Consider the following 20,565-nt stretch of genomic DNA (forward strand, 5'->3'; position numbering starts at 1 on the left):
CCACTGATCCATTTAGCTATTCAAAAATATCTTCTCTTCATCCTTTGGCTACTGCACTGATCAATCTGCAAAGATTGCAGCTCCTTCTGCAGTGGACCGTCGCCTTGCTTTGGACTTGGAGCATCTTCCCAGGGTGAAAGCTTTGTTTCTTCCCTTGCTTGTTGGCTTCCTGAGGTTTAAGAGAAAGCAATGGCCCGTCTGATGCAAATCTTACACAAGTTGTCTGCTACTTTTTCTTCTACCCAGTGTCCTTTTCTACTCTTCATATTAAACGTTTTGAAAATCGTCCATAGAAGGAATTCATTCTATGCCAGCAAGCCTGACAGATGAGATCACCTTATAGATTCTCCATGAAGTCACTTTAAAATAGTGGTTTTCAAATATTAGTTTACATCAGAATCACCTGAAGGGCTTCTGAAAACACATATTCCTGGACCTTGCTCTCAGAGCTTTTGATTGAGCAGGTCCAGAGTAGGGCCTAAGAATGTGCGTGTTTAACAAGTTCCTAGATGATGCAGACGCTGACCTTAACCCCACTGAGAACCACTGCTTTAGACTGTTCAAGAATGGCACTGCCTGTTACCTCCCTAGCTGTTCTTCAGGGCCGATGGTGTAGATGTGTAAAAGAAGAAAGTTCTTACCCATGCACTGGAAGGCACTTTTCTTTGAATGACACATAATTTTAGGACATGGAAATCTGAGACAAGTACAGAAAAAATTGACAGAAATCTTTACCATATGTTACTGGATCAGGAAACTAATTGGAGTAGGAAATTTCCTCAAAGGGTTCTAGGTACCGGCTAAACTAGCTTCTTTTACCAAACAAGAAGTATTTGGGGAGGCAAGTATTAAGGGGTACCTCATTCTTTTAGTACTTAGTTGTAAGAGAAACAAGCCATATTATAGGCTTCAATATACAACATCAAGATCTAGAGCTCATATATTTAGTTAGAACACCTGATACTACTCAGGCTGTTTATAGAAATTCATCCTAGAGGAATAGGCACAAACCATGGTTAAGCTGCTTGGTTTAATTTTTTTTTTTAGCACTTGGAAAAAAAATGTACAGTAGTTTGAACACTTAGTCTTTGCAAACCTCCATTGAGGTCAAAGATTTCATTCATACGTACAAAATTAGTTTACAAATTTTTTTTTTTTTTGGCAATTTCACCTTAGTAACCCGTTTTATCCTATTGCCATTGTCCCAACCATTGAAAAAGTTTACAATAATTTACATAGAAATATTTTCAAAGTGCTTAAGAATAGTGATTGTTCTCTGGGATATTTACAGATGGCCTATACAATGTATGTACATGTGGTATACACTATAGCACAAGTTTCGTTGCTGGAATATGGCTTTCGAGGGAAAGTGCATATTTGGCCAGAGGTGGCAATACTGTTTAGAGATTCAAGGGTTACAGATACTTTTGGTAACCACATCCAAAACTGAAGAAGAATGTGGATGGGAATATTTACAAAAGTAATATAAAAATGATTAAGTATACAAGCTTGATCCACGCAAAGATATCTTGATGTTCTTCCAGATGGGAGGAAGAAAGAGGCTTCAGCTGCTGGCTTGGTTACCATTCCAAAGTGGGGGTTTCACTGGTTCAGACCTCAAAGGTCGCGACTTGTCTCAGAAGTCAGGCTAGATCATCGTCTGTGCTTACAACTGATATCTGTGGAACAGAAAAAGCATGGAGTGAGTTTGGTGATTCCTTTGTTGGTAGCAACTTCATTTTCTAAAGCAAACCTTGTTTTTGAGTTGTTCATTCAGAGACCAAAGGTGCCCAGAAGGGAAGCCAGACCCCAAACTGTACTGAGTTGCATCGCTAATGCATTTTAACTTGAATTCAACTATATTTACTGGGTAGAGAGAGAAAATAGTGTGACTGATTCTGCCTATTCTCCTGAATGATCTTAGATTGTGGATAAAAATGTGAAAAGACACGCATGTGCCATGAACTGACCACCACTCTTGCTTCACCAGAGCTCTGCACTTGTTTTGTTCAGACTGTTCCAAAAGTGAAGGCTAAACACTCCATGTTGGTTTCAACTGAAGATCAAGTGACTGACTCCAGTGTTGAAAGTAAGGCTAGCTCTATGAAGTGGGATAGGTGATTTTCAAGCATTTGGTCGTTTTGGCTAAATGAACCTTGCTCAATACACTGACTTTAAGTCACCCACCCTATAGGTACCTGCTTTAAGTTCAAAAAGGAGATCTTTGGTTCATGTTAATATTTACATGTAGCTTCCATAACCCAAAATATCTTAAATTGTACAATGATGTCCTTAAGTTGACTTGTCATTCTGTTCAGGGCAGACAGTTGTCAATGACTTAAATTCTAACAGGCTAGACTGTCTAATCTTCAGGGAGTAGATGAAGTACCGGCTTGACCAAAAAGTTTGTTTGAGTTTTTTGATAATAGCTTATGAAAAACCCAAACAAACTTTTTGACCAACCCAATATTTGGTGACTCCATGGTTCTAATGGCTGTTTCCAGCCCAGGCAATCATAGCTTGTGTCGTGGTCTCACTGCAAGTCATGTACATAAAGACACAGAGCTGACTTACTGCTGGGTACGTGTGTCCAACAGAAGCACTGTGTCTGCCAATGTCTATTGATAGGTCCTCTTCAGTGGTCTTCAAGTACACAGGATTGTCAAAGTTCATGCTTTTCATGTTCTTATGTTGCCAATTCCGCCACATCAAGTAGCCACCTACTGCTGCCATTGCTAAGAGCACTGAAAAAAATTAGAAGGTGACTAATCAAGGTCTAGTCTCAAAACATACAAAAAAGGAGGATGCTCAAGAATCCATGATTGTTAACTAATAAAATCTTCATGTTTTAAGAAGCTGGGATGACTAGAAATTAGAATATAAATGGGGTAGGAGCTTAAAACAAGTTCAGACCAGAGGTTGTGTTGTTTTATAGACACTGATGCATAGCTAGACACCTCCGTCTGGGCAGTTGTGGAGTCCTTGGCTCCTCCCCAGGCTGATCAAGTTCAAATTTCAGAAGCTTCTGGAGAGTTCTTCAGATGGTCCTCCTGGTGAGTTAGCTAAGCTTGGAATCCCATAATTTAGGATAAAGAGACCACTGTAGCACAGTGCCTCACACTTCACATGCCCTAGAATAGCGTTAGAGGTTCTTCTTCCTGGGCTTGAAAAGGCTTAACTATTTTTAATGTACCTTCTATAACTCCTCAAATCATTTAAGAACTCATGTATCTCCTCTGTATGAAGTATTATACATATTTCGAAGGGGAACAGAAAAGTGCTCTTCACTGGGACGGACTTATTATGAAAGGGGATAAAGCCAGACAAACAATTCTGAAGTAGAAAGCAGTGAGCACTTAACAACTGAACATTCGTGCCTGCCAGTTGCCATGCTAAGGACACCACTGTAGAGAAGGTTATGGACTCTTAAATGAGCATGCCAGCTTGGGGGGGGGGGGCAAGGGTGATTCAGTGTCCGGAGTGCTGTGACAGTACAAGGAGCTACAGGAAGGGCATCTCTAGACAAACTAGAAACAGCCATCCAGTATCTATGAAGTTCCTTGGATCCAGATGTGTGGGGAATGTACTTACAGAGGGGAAGGATGGCCCAGGCAGCAGAAGTCCCTTTAGGGGGAACACTGACCTCCGACACTGCTGTGGTCACATTGATCCCTACAAGGGAATAAAGGGAATCAGTTTAGAAGGATCTGAATTCAGACTTAGAAATTCACCCACCTGGTAGAGAGCCTCATGCCCTCTTGCATCCACCACTGCTGCTCAGTCTCTACTCCAACTGTTTACCAAGAACAACTGGTCTAGAAGTACTTCTGAGTCTCACGTTATAATAGCCATTTCATGAACAGCTCTCTCACAGATGTCTTACTAAGTCAGGTCAGGCTAAGAGCTGCAGGTTCTAAGTCTTTGGAATTTAAATACAGGTTACCAATTAGGGGTAGAACGAGGAGTTAAAGGCTGCATTAATGATGTAAGGGACAGGTACAAAGAGTGTGGCTGTTAGTTGAGATTAACCATTTGCAGTACTGAACCCAATACCTCCAAGAACTAGTCCACTAGTTGGAGAAATTTCTGCTGTGTTGGTATCTTTTGTCTCATTGTAATTCACAGTAGTTGCAGTACCTAAATTATAAAACCAAGAACCTGGTTAATGCCAAGGTTCCAGAGTGGCTAGCTCTTTAGTCCAGACAAGCCATGCGGTGGGTTATTTTAACACGGGGAAATTGACAAACCACTGCTGAACCCAGCTGCATGGTGGATGTGTCAAAACTAAGGGAAACCTCAGAAAAACCCAGATACACAAGTCTTTGGGCAGAACTGTAAGCACTGGGAATTTGACAATTCAAAAAGATACACAGCCACACTTAAAGACCTCTCTAGGCAAAGTCCCAGGCTCCTGGGAGTTGCAAGAAATGCTCTCAAAACCATATTACCAGGCATACTAGTCTCACTGTCAAATTGTTTTGTAATTGCTTTCTCAGTAAACCGAACTTGTCCCTGCAGGGACTCAGTATCATGCTAATAAAAACCTCACGTTATGAGATCCTAATTCACAACATGTAAGTTTTAATTTGCCACTTAGTCAAAAGCTAAGAACAGGAGACCAAGATGCAAGTTTCATTTAAGTATGAGTTTAAGATAATGTCACCCACTGGGGCGAGAAGTTTTCCTGGAACCCTGGCATTCTTTAAGCCTCATTTCAAACCCTTTCTTTGAAAGACAATGTTAAGACTTTAAGAATCTGCAAGTTGGCTGGGTCAGTGCTGTTATGGGACTAATTGGTACAAATCAGTATAGTCACCTATAAACTCATCTTATGTGAGTTAGAAGTCAGTCCTCAAGGAATGACACGAACTCTTGGTAGAGTTGGTAGCAGATACGTTCTCTAATTTATTCCAAGAGTGAGTTAAAACAGAATTCTTAAAATCCAGGCTAATTTTTATAGCTAGTGTTTTATCCTATTGCCTGTTGTAGGTCCTGCTTATGGTTGAAAAGGAAAAAAGCCTTACTGTGACACTCTCGGCCATTGTCCTCTAGATTGTATCCATTGGGACAGGAACAGGTGTATTTTGGAGAGTGGTCATTAATCTGTGGGGCTGGCAGGCAGAGGTATTCACATCCTCCATTCTCCACATCTTCTTCACACCAGTTTTTACCTATTCAGAAAGAAAAGTCTTTTCAAAATGGGTCTTCCAGCGCCTGCTATACATAAAGCTTGGTTCTAGATGCTGAAGACATGAGTCCTTGTCTCTAAGGATTGCTCTGTCAACCCCTAAAGTTAAGCCAATACTCATGAAGGATAAATAGTAGGAGTACAGGCAGCATGCTCTAAGGACACACAGAGCCAGACAACTTCTTGGAAGTAGGAAAAGAGTTATGCTGTACACAGATGTATGGAGGCAGGAGGTGGGCAAAGGAGGTGAGTGAGCAGAGGCTTCACTATCGGTCCAAAGCTTACAGCCAAGGCTCAGAGGAAGGAGAGAAGCATGCTCTTCTGGCTTTGTCTCACTCCCACAGAATGGGAGGAACCCAGCTACAGGGAGGCTTAGAGGTTTCATTTAGATAGAACCAGTCGTGTATTCTGAGCAGGAGACCACATGCCCAGATGTGTTTGAGCATCTATATAGTTCCATACAAGACATGTCATGGTGGAGAGAGAGGGAAAGGTGATGGCATAAAAGCTACTTTGCAGGCTTAGTGCAATAGTTGTAGCAAGAAGGAATGAATGCCAAGGGGGATGGAAGGGATTGATATAAAAGTCAGGAGGCTGACAGTTGGGAGGGAAGCTAAAAGCTGAAGTTCTGAAGCTCTTTGACCTGTAAGTCAGACTATACTGAGCACCAGGTCTGAAGGGTTGGAGGGAGGGTCCAGTGGGGGGAAATTTCCATCGTGGAGCAAGCTGAGTTGCTAGGGAGCTGCTGATACCCAGAGGGCACTGTGTCAGGCTGCTGCCCTGAAAGTAGCCAGAGGGGCTCTGCTTCCCCACGATACCTGATGGTTGTACAAGTTCGTGATAGACAATGATGTCCTGGGCATCATTAAGGTTGTTAACTAGAGTGGCCAGCTCCGAGCCAGTGAATTTATTGGCACCATAGACTGCTTCATTTTCCCCATCTATCCAGTAGACACGATCCTAAAACAGAACCCCCAAATTAGTATGTACATGTAGGATCAACATGAGTCAGTCTCTAAGGTCATTATTATTTACTGCCAATTTAATGGATCAAATTTATTTAAGGCTGGGTTGGGATGTCAGATGTAAAACTCTAAGAGAAGCAAGTTCAGGTTCTTAAAATGCTATGAGGAATCAGTGTGTCAACTGGCCCAGGTTTTAGGTGATGGCCCAGGTTTGGGTTTAGGTTTCTCAAGTCATGCCCCTCCATCCTTCCCTCCTTCCCCTATTCTTTCTCTCCAAGCTGCTACAGTATCTCAGAGGTATATGCTTAAATGTGAGACACACATCTTACCTCAAATATTGTGAGTGCCAGGGGATGAGCTAGGAATTCCAGAGACTTCAGGACTATCCTGCGATCTTGGCCGTTCAAGTCCACACTGGATAACATGTGCAATTTGGAATCCAGCCAATAGAGGCGGCCCTTTATAAGGTCTGGTAGGAAAAGAATGGTCAGAAGTCAGAACTGGTCTGCTTCCATTTAAAATATCTAAGGAATTCAGTACTCTGCTTTCACTGTTCCTCCTCTAGCAGGGGTTCTTAACAGGGTCCCCCAAATCTTGTGCAGCAGCATGCAGAATCTGCACCCACATACATCTGGGGGGACTCAAGGGGTACCTGAGATTGTCAAAGTAACTGACTCAAGTGTTAGTGACATCAAAGACGTATTAAAAGAGGCCAGCATTTTGTTGTTCTCCCCTTAGGAGCCAGAAGTGCCCTGAAATTCAGGCAATGTAAGGCACCTAGGTCAGGAGTGTTTATGATGAGAGTTCACCTAATTCATGTCACAGATTAGCCCCGGATGGATAGAAAAGCTAGTAATTATGGAGCAAGTGATTTGTTAAGTCCACCGTTCCACTTGTACTGTTTGGTTCTTCTCATCACAAATCCTTGCTTAAGAAGGAATCTTAGAGTTGTCTGCTATAGTCCAGCATTCACTTAGAGATTAGTAAAACTCTGCAGACAGTTGAACCGTGGTTGAGGAGGGAAGAAAGCACATACCAAGTGTAATTCCATTAGGCCACTGGATGTCCGCTGTCACCAGCGCCCGTCTGTCAAACCCATTCATTCCTGCTTTTTCAATTTTAGCTGGTTCACCCCAGTCTGACCAGTAAACAAAGCTGGGAAGAATTAAATTAGAAATCAGCTTCAGTGGTTTAGAAGGAATAAAGTTGTAGCTTGAGACATACATGTTCAAAGAGTAAATGGGAAACTCTAGAGTATAAATTGTACCACTTAAGGGTCAAAGTTATGTTCTGGGTAAACAAAAGTTAACACTCTGGATCGACAAGCTCATTGTTAACTATATTAAACTATATAAGCCTGATATTAAACTTCAGCCCGAAGTCACAGGTTATATATTTTCTTTATGAAAGGCCAATGTTTTCAAGAGAGTAAAAAGCGAGTATCTGGTAAGTTTTACAGACACCCAGGGCTGGGCTGTGAGAACACAGTGAGGCTTCATGGGAGTCAATTGTGATTACTACAGCCTTGGTCAAATTGCTAATAGCTGCTTTCTTGTTTTATTTAAGGGCAATTTGGAGGAAGTCCTCAGTGAAATGTTTCTAGAGAGGTTTATTTATTTTCATTGGATTTCAGACAACTTGCACACTTAGATGAAAGCCTAGAGATAACGTGGTTACCAAAATCCTCACATCTCATGTGACTTAGGTTGGATCATTCAGAGCTAACCTGATAAAAGTGTTCAGACAAAAATTAAATCACTTGCATTTAGAAATGAGCCTATCTATGAAGCAGAAACAGACTCACAGACATGGAGACAGACTTATGGTTGCCAAGAGGGACATGGGGGAGAAGGGATGGGTGCATTGGGAGTTTGGGATTAGCAGATACAAACTATTATATATAGACTGGATAAACAACAAGGTCCCACTGTACAGCACAGGGAACTATATTTAATATCTTGTGATAAACCATAAGGGAAAAGAATATGAAAAAGAATGTGTATATATATATATGTGTGTGTGTGTGTATATTTATGTATCTCCAGATATATATATATTTCCAGGCAAGAATACTGGAGTGGGTTGCCATTACTTTCTTTAGGAGATCTTCTCAACCTAGGGATTGAACCCAGGTCTCCTATGTTGCAGGCAGATTCTTTACCGTCTGAGCCACGAGGGAAGCCCTATATACACACACACACACACACACACACACACACATATAGCTGAATCACTTTGCTAAAAAGCAGAAATTAACACATTGTAAATCAACTATACTTCAGTGTAAAAAATCACTTGCACAGAAGCTGGGTGGGCATAAGAGTTTAGATACAGCTTTCGATGTATCTCAAATCAGAATTGTTTCATTCATGTAAACTAGCAGTCACCTGCTCAGGGAGGGCCTGTCATATAGATGAGTCCATTCCCGGCTTGCTCAACTATGGCACCACTGACATCTTGTACTAGATCATTCTTTGTTGTAGGGAGCTGTTAAATCTTGGGATTTCAGTACTATTTTAGGCGCAAGGGAAGCTCCTGACCTACACAGATAGCATCTGAAAGTCTATGTGATGAAAAACACAGAATACAAACCCAGACAACGGGTCCACAGCTATGGAGGCAGGCTCTCGCAAGTCAGAGTTAAACAGGAACTTCCTCTTGGTTCCGTCTAGGGTAGCTACTGAAATAGTCTTAGAAGCCGCATCAGTCCAGTAGATGGTCTTGTACACCCAATCAACAGCAATGGCTGCAGGATTATAGACATTGTCGATCATTTTAACATGTCTACCAACTTTGTCATCAATTGAGGCACTGAAACAGAATAGGTCACAAGAAATTTAAGAGTTTGACACCATCGGAGCCTGGAGAACGGACTTTCTGCTCACAAAATGGTCAGCTACTTTGTTCAGAATGAACTCTAGTAACCCCATAGTTCAACACTCAAATTATGTAACCACGCTGCTTACTGATTCCAAATTACTAACACTGTAAGTGATCTTGTTGTTGGTCTGCATTCTACTTGCAAGAACACCATACTCTTAAGTGAAGCTATCTGCTTCAGTAACTATCATCTGAGTTTCTACAGTTCCCAACAAGAAAAAGCTACCACTACCATTCTAGTTGTAGCAACTATGAACTAACTCAACTAACTGGAAAAAAAAAAAAAAGGGAGAACATCAGAGAAATTAAGATGTTACCTGTTATAATCTTATAATTGTAGCCATCTTTTATTTTACAGGTGATTGTTAGTTTCAAATGAGGAACTGATAGTAATTTAATAATTAAAGAATCAGTGTTTAGATTTAATGTGTATGTATGCTAAGTTGCTCCAGTTGTGTCTGACTCTTTGTGACCCTATGGACTGTAGCCTGCCAGGTTCCTCTGTCCATGGGATTCTCCAGGCAAGAATACTGGAGTGGGTTGCCATGCCCTCCTCCAGGGGATCTTCCCTACTTAGGAACTGAACCCGCATCTCAAGTCTCCTGCATTGGCAGGTGGGTTCTTTACCACTAGCGCCACCTGGGAAGCCCCTTAGATTTAACATTCCTGACATTCAATGCTAGACTGGAACTAGAGATGAGGGAAATTCCTCCAAACCTTCAAAAGGCCAGTGGCAATGACTTAGACCAGGACACCAAGAATGGAACTGTAAGTTACCTGAAGATGGCCTTTTGGCTTAGATCAGCCCAGAACAGTTTCTGAGCAGCGATGTCAGCATCGAGAGCCACAGTGTTTCTCAGCTGTTCAACTAGTTGGATATATTCTTTCCTCTCCAAGCCAATCTTCCTGATGTCTCGTCTATTGGTGAAGATCAAACTTGGCTCTTTGCCTGCAAGACAGGAGTCAGGTTAATTTAGCTTTGCTGAAAGAAGACAAGGTCCTTCCAAGTTACTTCCTCCCAATAGAGGAGCACTTAAAAAGTGAGGGCACTGCTGAACACTCCAGGAGTACTCGTGCCGAAGTCCGCGCCCCCTGGGCCTGCGAGCACTTCCTACTGTTTAAGAAGGCCATCCTCGGGTCACAGCATTCAACAAAATAGGCAGCTGATGCATGTTACTTATTTGAATTGCACTCAAGTTTTGGAAGCAGAGAATAAGCAGGTATTCATGATACATATGTAAAAGGAATTGACCAAGGCAGGCATCTGGGGCAATGATTTGCTATCTAACATCTGCAATTGCACTGTGAATTTACTAGCATTGCTCTCAAGTACTATTTTATTTTCATATTTCATTTGACTGTTGTAGTCACTGGCTGTACCTTTCATGAGCACTTGCTCATAAAGGTACTAGAGCAACACTAGTCCAAGTCCATTTACCTACTGCCTTGCACACGCCCGTGGCAAGATCCATTTGATAGCCACGACTACATTCACACTTGTAACCGCCTTTTAGGTTGATACAAATTTGACTGCAGATTCCCGGATTTTGGCATTCATCAATATCTAGGAGGGAAATTAGAATTAGTCTTGCTTTTCCTAGATGATCTACAGAGATCTTCTGACCTTTCCCATCACCCTCTGTTCTCAGGCTCTGTTCTTCAACTCACCTCCACAGGTTTTCCTATCTATGAGTTCAAACCCAGCTGCACAGTCACATTCATAGCCTATAACTAGGTCTTTGCAGATATGGGAGCATCCACCATTATTAACCAAGCATTCATTTACATCTGAAATAAAAAGATAGTAGAGTTACTCAATACTCAAATTGATATTTGATCTATTAACATCTAAAATCCAGGCTATTCGTGATAACTTGTCTAGATAGTCTAGTCAAACCCATGATTTTTCAAGATCTAATAATGGGCCTTGCAGATACACATCTCAGTCTGTATTGGGGAAATAGTAAACCCAATCTCTTGGCAAGTTAACAGTTGGTTAAGCAGTATTTAGTCAAGGTTCTCTATTGCTGATTGGTTATCATTAAGGGGGTGAAACTATGAACTACTTTGTCAGCACTTTTAAGTCATAACATTTCACTTTTAAGCCCAGCAACTGAACCAAATTCATTAAAGTAGTTTACCCAGGCATTAGGCAGGCTCCAAACCGCATTAGCTCTGCTGGGTCTGCTTAACCCGTCCCACTCTGTCCTCACGCAACCCCTTTACTTACGGCATTCTTTCAGGGGCTCGTCACTCCAGTCCCTGCAGTCCTGCTTCTGGTTGCACACTTTACTGATATCAATGCATTCCCCACTTCTGCACTTGAACTTCCCGGGACCCAAGCACTGATTGACTACAAACCGAGACACGGAAGAGAGATTCCATCAGTGGGTCTGATCAGAGCAACCATTGGACTAACAACCCACAACCAGGGGACACCCACCATTCTTGCAGTTGACTTCATCAGAACCGTCCACGCAGTCTCGGATGCCGTTACATTGCCTGCTGCCGTGGATACAGCTGCCGTCCTCACACTCAAACTGGTCGGGTCGGCAGGTTCGGGAAGCTACAGGGGGAGAGAATGGCATGGGGTGAAGTCAGCCGAAGTGTCCCTGGTGGATACCTGGGTGAGAGCTGAGCATGCCACACTGACAGGAAAGTGACTTACGACAGTTGACCTCATCGCTGCCGTCCTTGCAGTCGGGATCCCCATCGCATCGCCATTTCTTGTGGATGCACTCGCCAGAGCCACATTGGATCTCGCTGGCCGGGCACCTGGTGTGGATCACTGGCTGGCGGCCGCACTGCTCCAGGGACTCATCCGACTGGTCCGAGCAGTCTGCGTCATCGTCGCACACCCAGCTGATGGGGATGCAGGAGGAGGTGCTGCACTGGAACTCGTGGGGCCCACAGGTTGGTGGGGCACAGTCCAGCTCATCGCTGCCATCGCTGCAGTCATCCTGGCCATTGCACATGAAGTTCCTGGAGATGCAGCGGCCACTGGAGCAGGTGAACTCATCAGAGCTACATGTTACGTTGCCTATTGAGAGACAAGATGTCCCATTGAAAACTCATCAGGACTTGTCCTTTCAAGCCTCTTGTCCCCAAATCTAACATGCAGGTCATGGATCATGAACCCCAGCTTTTTCACCTAACTTAAAAGCGAAAGTTGGATTATATCAATATTTCCCAGAACACCGGGAAAACAGCCTTAACATGTAAAATAGGCAAGGACATTTGAAGAGGAACAGAAATGAAGGAATGAGAAAATAGATGAAGACTAGAAATTCATTTGAGATGAGAAGCATCTTAAAGGGACAGCAATTAATAACTTAAACTGTCACAAGGTACCTCATTGGGAAAGGTGGACATGAGTTCTCTTTAAATGGTACACTGCTCATCAGGCCAGGCCACATCCTGAGCTGAGATGATCAGGCATCAGGTACATGAGCAAACATTCACTCCTAATAAGCATTGTGACACCATCACCAAAAAGAAGCCTCCATGTGTTATACCACCATACACGGTCCCTTCTCTTTTGGTCCTTCCAATCAGGATCAGGGGTAACAGGTCATAAATATTTTCAAGTTTTAGAAAGTCACTTTTGGGGCTAGAACTGCAATCTAGCAGCCAGGTGTGCTAGATAATGATAAGCTAGTCAGTTCATACTTTGACTCAGATTCCTGCCAAATTAATAAAGGTCAAAATTTGGTGGTAATTGGGGTGGAGACCACGACTCTCTTGGGAAGCAAAGTCTAGATCAAAAAGGGAAACACTTGGCAGCTCCATGGCTTACCAGTACATAAAGCTCAGTTCTAGGATTCAGTGCCAAAACTCATTGGACTAGGTGCAATGGTAATGACCTTGGCATGTGACTTCTACACGCAAGACTGGTGTTTCGACCACAAGTGCCCTCAACTCATTGTACACTTACTGCATCAGGAGGCCTGTACCTGTCAGGCTCGGCAGCTATGGTTTTAAAGGCCCTATAAAAAGGTGGACGCTTGAAAGAACATTCAACACAATGTCTGTTCAACCTAAAAACTTTCCCAGGGCCTCACCTTTAACATGGAGCATTTTATTACACGTTTTCCAAGAGCAGAAACATGAAAGGCTAGGAAACAGAGTTAGTTTTTACAGGTAGGAACTGTGATAGGAGACAAAGGTACCATCAGTTGGCTAGAGTTTTCTTTGGGTATCATCAGCAAGACGTTAATTTGTCCTTCTGTTCCAGTTTAGCTTTTGGAAAGGTTAAAAGAGAATCTAGTTTGGGGGCTGAGGAATGCTTGTGTGAGACTCAAGTAATTTATGACACTAGGCAGATCCAGTTTCAACCTGGGGATGGGTTTGCTGGCTTTAGTCTCCTCGTTTGATGGAGCCCAAGTGAGGAAGGCCCACGAACTGCTGTCCTAACCAAGACAACACTTCACACAATTGCTGCTTCACTGAGCCATCTCTACATGGAAGTGCCTTGGAGGACTTACCTTCTTATTTCTATTTGCCTAGAAGAACCAGCCAAGCAAGCAATGGTCAGTTACCATACACACTTCTCTGAGTTTGAGGGCAGTTAGGAAAGACAAGGAGTCGAGCAGGTAGTGAAGTCACTAGAAAGCAAGTCAAGTCAACTGCACCTTCACGCCCACCCTTCTTGGAGCAAGAGGGTCTCTGGGTTAAGCCACTCAACACTGATCTTCTTACCACAGTTTTCTTCATCTTCTCCACTGTCACAATCATTTTCACCATCACACCGCCAGGACACTGGGATACACTGAGTGGAGCGGGCACCACAGCTGATTTCATTTATGCGGCATGTTCTCATATCTGTTGATGACATACAGTCTCAAAAGAGCCTCCGAACTCATCAGCACAAAGCTGCTGCTCCTGTGCTGCCTGGAAGTGGTGACATCTGTAACTCAGTGGCCGGGCACACAGCTGAAATTCGACTGACTAGCTGGAGCCTGGGCAGATCTTCCGTCGGCTCCATGGCTGGGGAGCCAGGCCAGCCTAGACTACCTGGCAGTCCACCCGAGAGCCTTGACCGTGCTACTCTGTCAAGGTTCTGTGGCGTGTGCACTCCTGGCTTTTGTTTCATTTGGCATGGTTGGGTTCCTTGGCTGGCCTGCTCCTTGACCATTATGTATTTGCTGGGTACCAAGTGACACACCCAGATATTGGCAACGAATGCCAACTTCATTAAAAGCCAGATGGTCTAATACCTATGAAGTCTTCTTTTGCCTGAATTTCTTCACAGGCCTCCTTCAGATTGATATCTTGTGAAGTAGGGGCAACCTCTAATTCTTGACTTTACAGGGTCGTCCCCCACTAAAACTTGGAGCTGGATCTTTGTGGAACCCATCTTCACCTATGCTAACTCACCTCCTTTGGCCAGTGCTCTTATTCACCTTACTTCTTGCCTGGAGAACTGCAATTAACACACGTCTCTTCCTTTTTGCTTAATTTTCCTTTGTAATCTTATATTCCAGACCTAAACTTTGTTCATATTAGACTTCCACTTTTAGTGCTTTAGCAGGCCTCTACTGCCTTAGAAGGAACATGAAAACTTTCTTCACCAGGATATGCAAATGATTCTAATTTATCTATCCCACATCATCTTCCTCTATGATGTCATAGACTTTCTCCTGAATGTCAAGCCTAAGGACACATGTGTATTTGCATACCTATGAAGTTTCTATTATATAAGAACAAGCTGTAAGCTCCCCACTTAAATACCTTTAGGTTACATGTTTCTTAAAGTCACTAATATCATCCTGTTTCTAGTCACCTTACCCCTTCAGCAGTAGATTTTTTTCTCATAACATGAGAAACTCTGCATCTAAAAGCTTATACTTGGTGGACAGGGGACCCTCACATCTTGACTTAGCTTCCAGGACCAGAGTACCATCTGCTCAGCGTCATTATCATCGAACATTTGAAATCTATGCACCTAGTCAAGGAGTTCTTAAATCTTCTGGCTTCAGTCTTAAATGTTCAATAGTGAAGCTACCCAAGAGAATGTCAGTCTTGTTAAGATTAGGGAGAACATTATTTAATATTATTCAAGATTGACTGATAATGATCTGACTGACCTTGGAGTCAACTGGCCTAACTTTAAAGAAGGGCAAGGAAAACTAAGCAAGTTTTAGAGTATACAATACTTAGAGCTATGAGACATGGAACAGCTTGGGAAAGTTCAAGTCCAAAGCGAATCACACTCACGGCACTGTTCTGGGCTTTCATCAGAACCATCTTCACAGTCAGGATCCCCGTCACACTGCCATCGATTAGGAACACACTGGCCATTGTTGCATACAAAGTCAGACTCGGCGCACGTCTTCTTCACTACAGAAGTGGATTTGCAGGGTTAAAGTTGAAGTCACTCACCCAAGAGCCCTACATTCCCATTAGGGGTACAACTGCATTTGAGATGCTTTACTCTAAAAATAAAGCTAAGTCAATTAGCAGTTAACTGCCAATATCCAGCAGGACCTTAGAAAAATCTTTTTTACCTTCCCTTTCCCCTAGAGGAGGAAGGTGATCATTTGAGAGACTTGGAGGACACTGAGGTCAAGGGATCCCTTCCAATGAACTTCTTGCTCATTTTATAACATTGAGATTGAGTAATAAGTTCATTCTTTTAATGCATTTCTTCCAAGTCATTTAAGTGCTTCATAAGTTTAACAGTCAAACATTTCATCTTACGACTGGCTCACAGTATAACTGTTTTAGGGGCACCTTGTAACAATACATGGGTTTAGCATAGAGACAGAAGGCCAAGCTCCAGTACCAAATACCGTCACCCCTACAGGTCTATTGGGGCAGAGGAACCCACTGGATAAGAAATAAAGGAAGCTCAAATCTGAATGTAAGAGAAGTTGTATTTAGCAACCGAAGGGTGGGCTCACATCAACCAGCTAAAAGTCACTGAACTTACTATGGAAGCTGCCAGTCCTCATAACTGGCTACTAGAGTTAAACAGCCTGAGACAAGGTATCAGTTCTGCTACTAATTCTTACTAGGGCAGACTTTTCTCCTTAATTAGGGTGACTGTGTAATTTGTCCAAATTGACACAGTCTCAGTAGAAAGAGGGTACTCTTATTTTTACCAGGAAGACAAACGTCATTCCAGGACTGTGCTAAGTAAAGCCGGCAGCATGGTCATCCTACCCTTGAGGAACTCCGTACCCAGGCAGTAAGAGTCTTGACAAGGAACCACATAGGGCATTCCAAGAGCATCCTTCTTAGGTTATATTCTTCTTTGCCCCTGTGCCTATACTTTCTACTTGAATTTCCAGTTAAGTCATTCATTAACAAATATTCTGAATGGAAAATAGGCTAAAAGTCAACAATTTATTGAAAACATGAAAGAGGCCACTTCAAGTCAGGGGTTTAAGCCAGGTACAACTCTCAATTCAGAGTGTACAAAACCAGAGGGCTGCTCTGGGTTAGCCTCAGATATTGTTAATGGGGTGACTTCCTAGGTGGTGCAGTGGTAAAGAATCCGCCTGCCAATGCAGGAGACACAGGAAATGCAGGTTTAATCCCTGGGTCAGGAAGATCCCCCCGGAGAAGCCAATGGCAACCCACTTCAGTATTCTTGCCTGGAAAATCCCACACACAGAGGAGCTTGGCAGGCTACAGTCTGTAGGGTTGCAAAGAGCTGGACACAACTGAGCAATGAGCATTGTTAATGGAGAGACAGGATTATAGTCAACTTCTAGAACTCAAGATGGGATAATCAATTATGATGATCTGAAAAGGATTGTTTATATCCTAAAACTGTGTAGCCGAGGGAACAAGAAAGGCCATATTTTCAGATTCACACCTGCTTCTAAAGTCACTGAAATGCTCAAACCCCAGTGTTCATGGTTTAAGTGATATCCAAGGCCCATCTTCTCCTGAGCCTGTAGAAAGATGCCAGAGGGTCTCGGTTATTGTAATTCACCCTGTGATACTCTTCAGAAGTTGTGAAAGAGAGAGTAGGCAATGGTTATAAAGAGACCTCATGAATTTACAAAGTATAAGATGTTACAGGGGTAGAGAAGTTTGGTTGTATTACAAAGTGAACAAGAGACACATGGGGTCAGTAGGTTGCTAGGGTTTCTCTCTCTCCATTCTGAACACAATCTGGGAGGGGAAAGATGGGCTATTTGAACTGGGCCTTGAGAGATGGATGGAAATTTAGATGTGTCACGGGGAAAGAGAACTGCTAGTTCCATACTGAGGGTATCTGAGTTACTGATTTATCAGTTCAGCCTAACACCTGTAGAAGAATGAGTTACTGGGACTCACAGAACATGGCTTGTAGAATCCAAGTTGAAGTTGACTAAATATGCTAGTTGACATGCTTGAAAGAAAAAGCCCTGATAAAGTTGTAACCAAGTTCAACATCAAGAGGTTGGACAGGAAAAATAGGAAGTAGCTTTAGAAGTGTTAAGTAATTGTGTAGCCTTTCATGGCAGAACATCTCCATATAAACATTCACAGCTTCCCGAGCAAAGCTCCCACTTTCCTTCTCTACTCTCATACCTGGAAGGCAGAGACAAATTATGGCCAAGAATATATTTCCTTTCTCCCATTTTGTGTGATCTAGATTGTGTGTACATCCACCTCCTTATCTCTTCCAGGTCTTCTGTGATGTAGCTAGAACTGATTGATGTGGAGACTATTTTAGGAAAAGCCAGTGATGACCCCTACAATGACTCAGGTTAGTTTCTACTGAGGTAGTCAGATGGTAAAGTAAGACTTCAAAACTTCCAAACATGGAGATAGTAATTACTCTCTAAGAACATAAAAGGGTTTTTTCCAAATACATAGTTCAGCATAGAATAAGAATTGCTACTTATAGCAAGAGCACGGTTGACAAGAGTGAGGTCCTTTAGTGAGAAAACTAGTGAAAGAATTATATTATCCAGGTAACACAGAAAGAGCATGGAGCTCAATATCTTGTAGAGTAGATCAAGATCTTAGTGTTGGAATGCAAAGATGTAAACATGTCACATAGAACTATTCTTGGTCCTGAGACTGGTGATAAGCTTCTTTCCTGAGATTGCAGAATGGACTTACTCTGCTTCCAAATGAGCTACTAATTTACATATTGGCACGCAGGCATCCATGATACTGCTCTGAGAGCTCAAGCACAGGACAGCCTGCCAGGATGTTTATACTACAGAATTTTAGTAATGATGCATGAAGTAGGCAAGGGCCTAACAAGATAGCAGTTGATGAAAACTACACTTAGTCTCTATTTTTCTTCTGTATTTTCAATTTGTACAGCAGATATCTTTATGTAACGTCTTTTAAAAGGTAAAAGACAACGTTATCACCGACATTCATGAACAACCTTGTTTCAGCAATTTAATGACATGGAACAAAGGGATCATAAAGCAAACTTCAGCTTGTATTCAAGGTCCCTAAATGTCATCATGACATGTAGTTCACAGCTGTCCTGGCTTAACAAGAGGTCACACCAATTGCAAAAGCAGTCATTTCTCACAATAATCTTTTAATAAATGCTGATCGATCGGTATAATGGCATATCCCTGTTTTCTTTGGGAAGAGAATGCCTCCCATCCTGTCTAGTGCTTTAAAATTAGCATCTCTGGAGAAAAGGAATTGTAAAAGAATCCTTATCTGATCTTTGATCTGGGCTGGCTTATGAGTTACTGGGACTCATAGAACATGGCTTGTAGAATCCAAATTGAAGTTGACTAAATAGGCTAGTTGACTACACCTAGGAACTAAATGGGCTTCCCTGGTGGCTCAGAGAAGTGTCTGCCTGCAATGCAGGAGACCCGGGTTTGATCCCTGGGTCGGGAAGATCCCATGGAGAAGGAAATGGCAACCCACTCCAGTATTCTTGCCTGGAGAATCCCATGGACAGAGGAGCCTGGTGGGCTAGTTGAAGTTGACTAAACATGACAGGAATTAATCTCTGAAACTGCAAGGGATTTCGTACTGTCCATGGCTTGCTTTTTGGGGGTCAAAACCATTTGAGAATTTTTAAAAAGTCTTTTCTAAGCAATCTTCTGTCTCTATTCCTGGTCTTCCCCTCCCTTTCCCTAGCTTCCTACACCAAAAGTTTGCCTCATCTAAGATCAACCAGGTCCTTTCATTTGAAAGGAACCCCACTTTATCTTCACGATTCCGTACTCAGGTCAATAACCTCACACACTCAGTGGTATTCCTCCTAGACCAGAAAGTATAGAATCTTTGGACTCTGGTTCAGAGCAATTCTTAGGAGTGGATTCAGAATCTTGACACATTTGTAGAAGTGAAGAGAATGTCATCCTTTTTCAGTAAAATGCCCAAGTCCCAGTGAGGAGACAGGTGAGGCTGTGCAGCTCTTTACTCACCACAGTTCTTCTCGTCACTGCCATCAGTGCAGTCTTCATCCCCATCACATTTCCACAGCAGTGTGATACATCGGCCATTTGTGCACTGGAACTGGTTGGCTTCACATTTGGCTTTTCTTCCTAAAAGCAGGAGGGAACACTTAGCTAAGCTGGGACACCCAGGTGGTAAGTTAGAGATGCTAGTTACCTGAAACCCACGGATAGGCATCCTTTCAGAGGGACAGGTGCAGCCTCAGAGGCTGTAACACTGTAGGGGCTGGAGCTGCATGGGCCTCGGGGCAGTGGCTGACAGTAATGAGTTCTTAGCTGAGCATACACTATCTACATAAAACTAGATCTCCCAGTCTCTCTTGCAGGAGGCATTGCCATGGGATGTTCTGGCTGATGGATATAAGCAGAAATGGTATATACAATTTCTGGGAAATATCCTCAAAGGGACAGGGGATCTAGTTTCCTCAATTTTGTTCCTTTCTGGCTCCTGAAAACTAGGCATGGAGGCTGGAATAGTGATCTTGAGTCAATGAAGCCAGACCAAGATATAAGGAACGTAGATTGCCTACAAACTGCAGGTGGCGGGGCAGGGGTTCACCATGGACTCATTTCTCTCATTTATCTAAGTCATTTTGTGTCACTAGAATCATGCAGCCAAATCCTAATCCTTTAATGGCATTTCTTGCCCACATTCTATACTGTTACTCATCAATGATGTTTCTATTATGAGCAAAGTAAAGGAGATTTAGAAGGGGTGGCAAGGACAGAGGTGAGGTTAATACATGGCTCCTTGTCTTAGAATTTGAGTCTAATTGGAAAAAGCTATGTTTAGAAAATGACTCCAAGATAAGATAAAAAGCATGAAGAAGACATAGTTAAGAGGTGAAGGGAGATCATTTTTTTAAATCTAATTTTTATATTAGAGTTGATTTACAATGTGTTAGTTTCAGGTGTACAGCAAAGTGATTCAGTTACACATATATCCATTCTTCTTCGGATTCTTTTCCCACATAGGTATTACAGAATATTGAGTAGAGTTCCCTATGCTATACATTAGGTCCACATTGATTATCTACTTTATATATAGTAGTGTATATATATTAATCCCATATTCCTAATTTATTCCTCCCCCATTTCCCCTGTGGTAACCATAGTTTGTTTTTAAAGTCTGTGAGTCAATTCTATAAAC

General features: G+C 42.5%; 1 protein-coding gene across 4 annotated transcripts in view; it reads right to left on the minus strand.

The window, feature by feature from the left end:
- Positions 1–1,011: 1,011 nt before the first annotated feature.
- The window catches only part of VLDLR (very low density lipoprotein receptor), a 32,191-nt gene continuing 12,637 nt past the window's right edge, over positions 1,012–20,565 (minus strand). The window contains exons 3-20 of one of the 4 annotated variants that reach the window (XM_070794592.1): positions 19,386–19,505; positions 15,250–15,372; positions 13,732–13,854; positions 11,702–12,073; positions 11,477–11,599; positions 11,264–11,386; positions 10,702–10,821; positions 10,472–10,597; positions 9,811–9,982; positions 8,746–8,964; positions 7,190–7,308; positions 6,483–6,622; positions 6,007–6,148; positions 5,025–5,171; positions 4,054–4,137; positions 3,592–3,672; positions 2,575–2,744; positions 1,012–1,679 (exon numbers count right to left, since the gene is read on the minus strand). In XM_070794592.1, the coding sequence (XP_070650693.1) occupies positions 1,644–1,679; positions 2,575–2,744; positions 3,592–3,672; positions 4,054–4,137; positions 5,025–5,171; positions 6,007–6,148; positions 6,483–6,622; positions 7,190–7,308; positions 8,746–8,964; positions 9,811–9,982; positions 10,472–10,597; positions 10,702–10,821; positions 11,264–11,386; positions 11,477–11,599; positions 11,702–12,073; positions 13,732–13,854; positions 15,250–15,372; positions 19,386–19,505 (2,540 nt within the window). In that variant the 3' untranslated portion in view covers positions 1,012–1,643. The remainder of the gene's footprint in view (positions 1,680–2,574; positions 2,745–3,591; positions 3,673–4,053; positions 4,138–5,024; positions 5,172–6,006; positions 6,149–6,482; positions 6,623–7,189; positions 7,309–8,745; positions 8,965–9,810; positions 9,983–10,471; positions 10,598–10,701; positions 10,822–11,263; positions 11,387–11,476; positions 11,600–11,701; positions 12,074–13,731; positions 13,855–15,249; positions 15,373–19,385; positions 19,506–20,565) is intronic. The other 3 variants (XM_070794594.1, XM_070794593.1, XM_070794595.1) reach the window with 3 other exon arrangements.

This window comes from Bos indicus, chromosome 8 (assembly GCF_029378745.1).
Source record: "Bos indicus isolate NIAB-ARS_2022 breed Sahiwal x Tharparkar chromosome 8, NIAB-ARS_B.indTharparkar_mat_pri_1.0, whole genome shotgun sequence".
NCBI lineage: Eukaryota > Metazoa > Chordata > Mammalia > Artiodactyla > Bovidae > Bos > Bos indicus.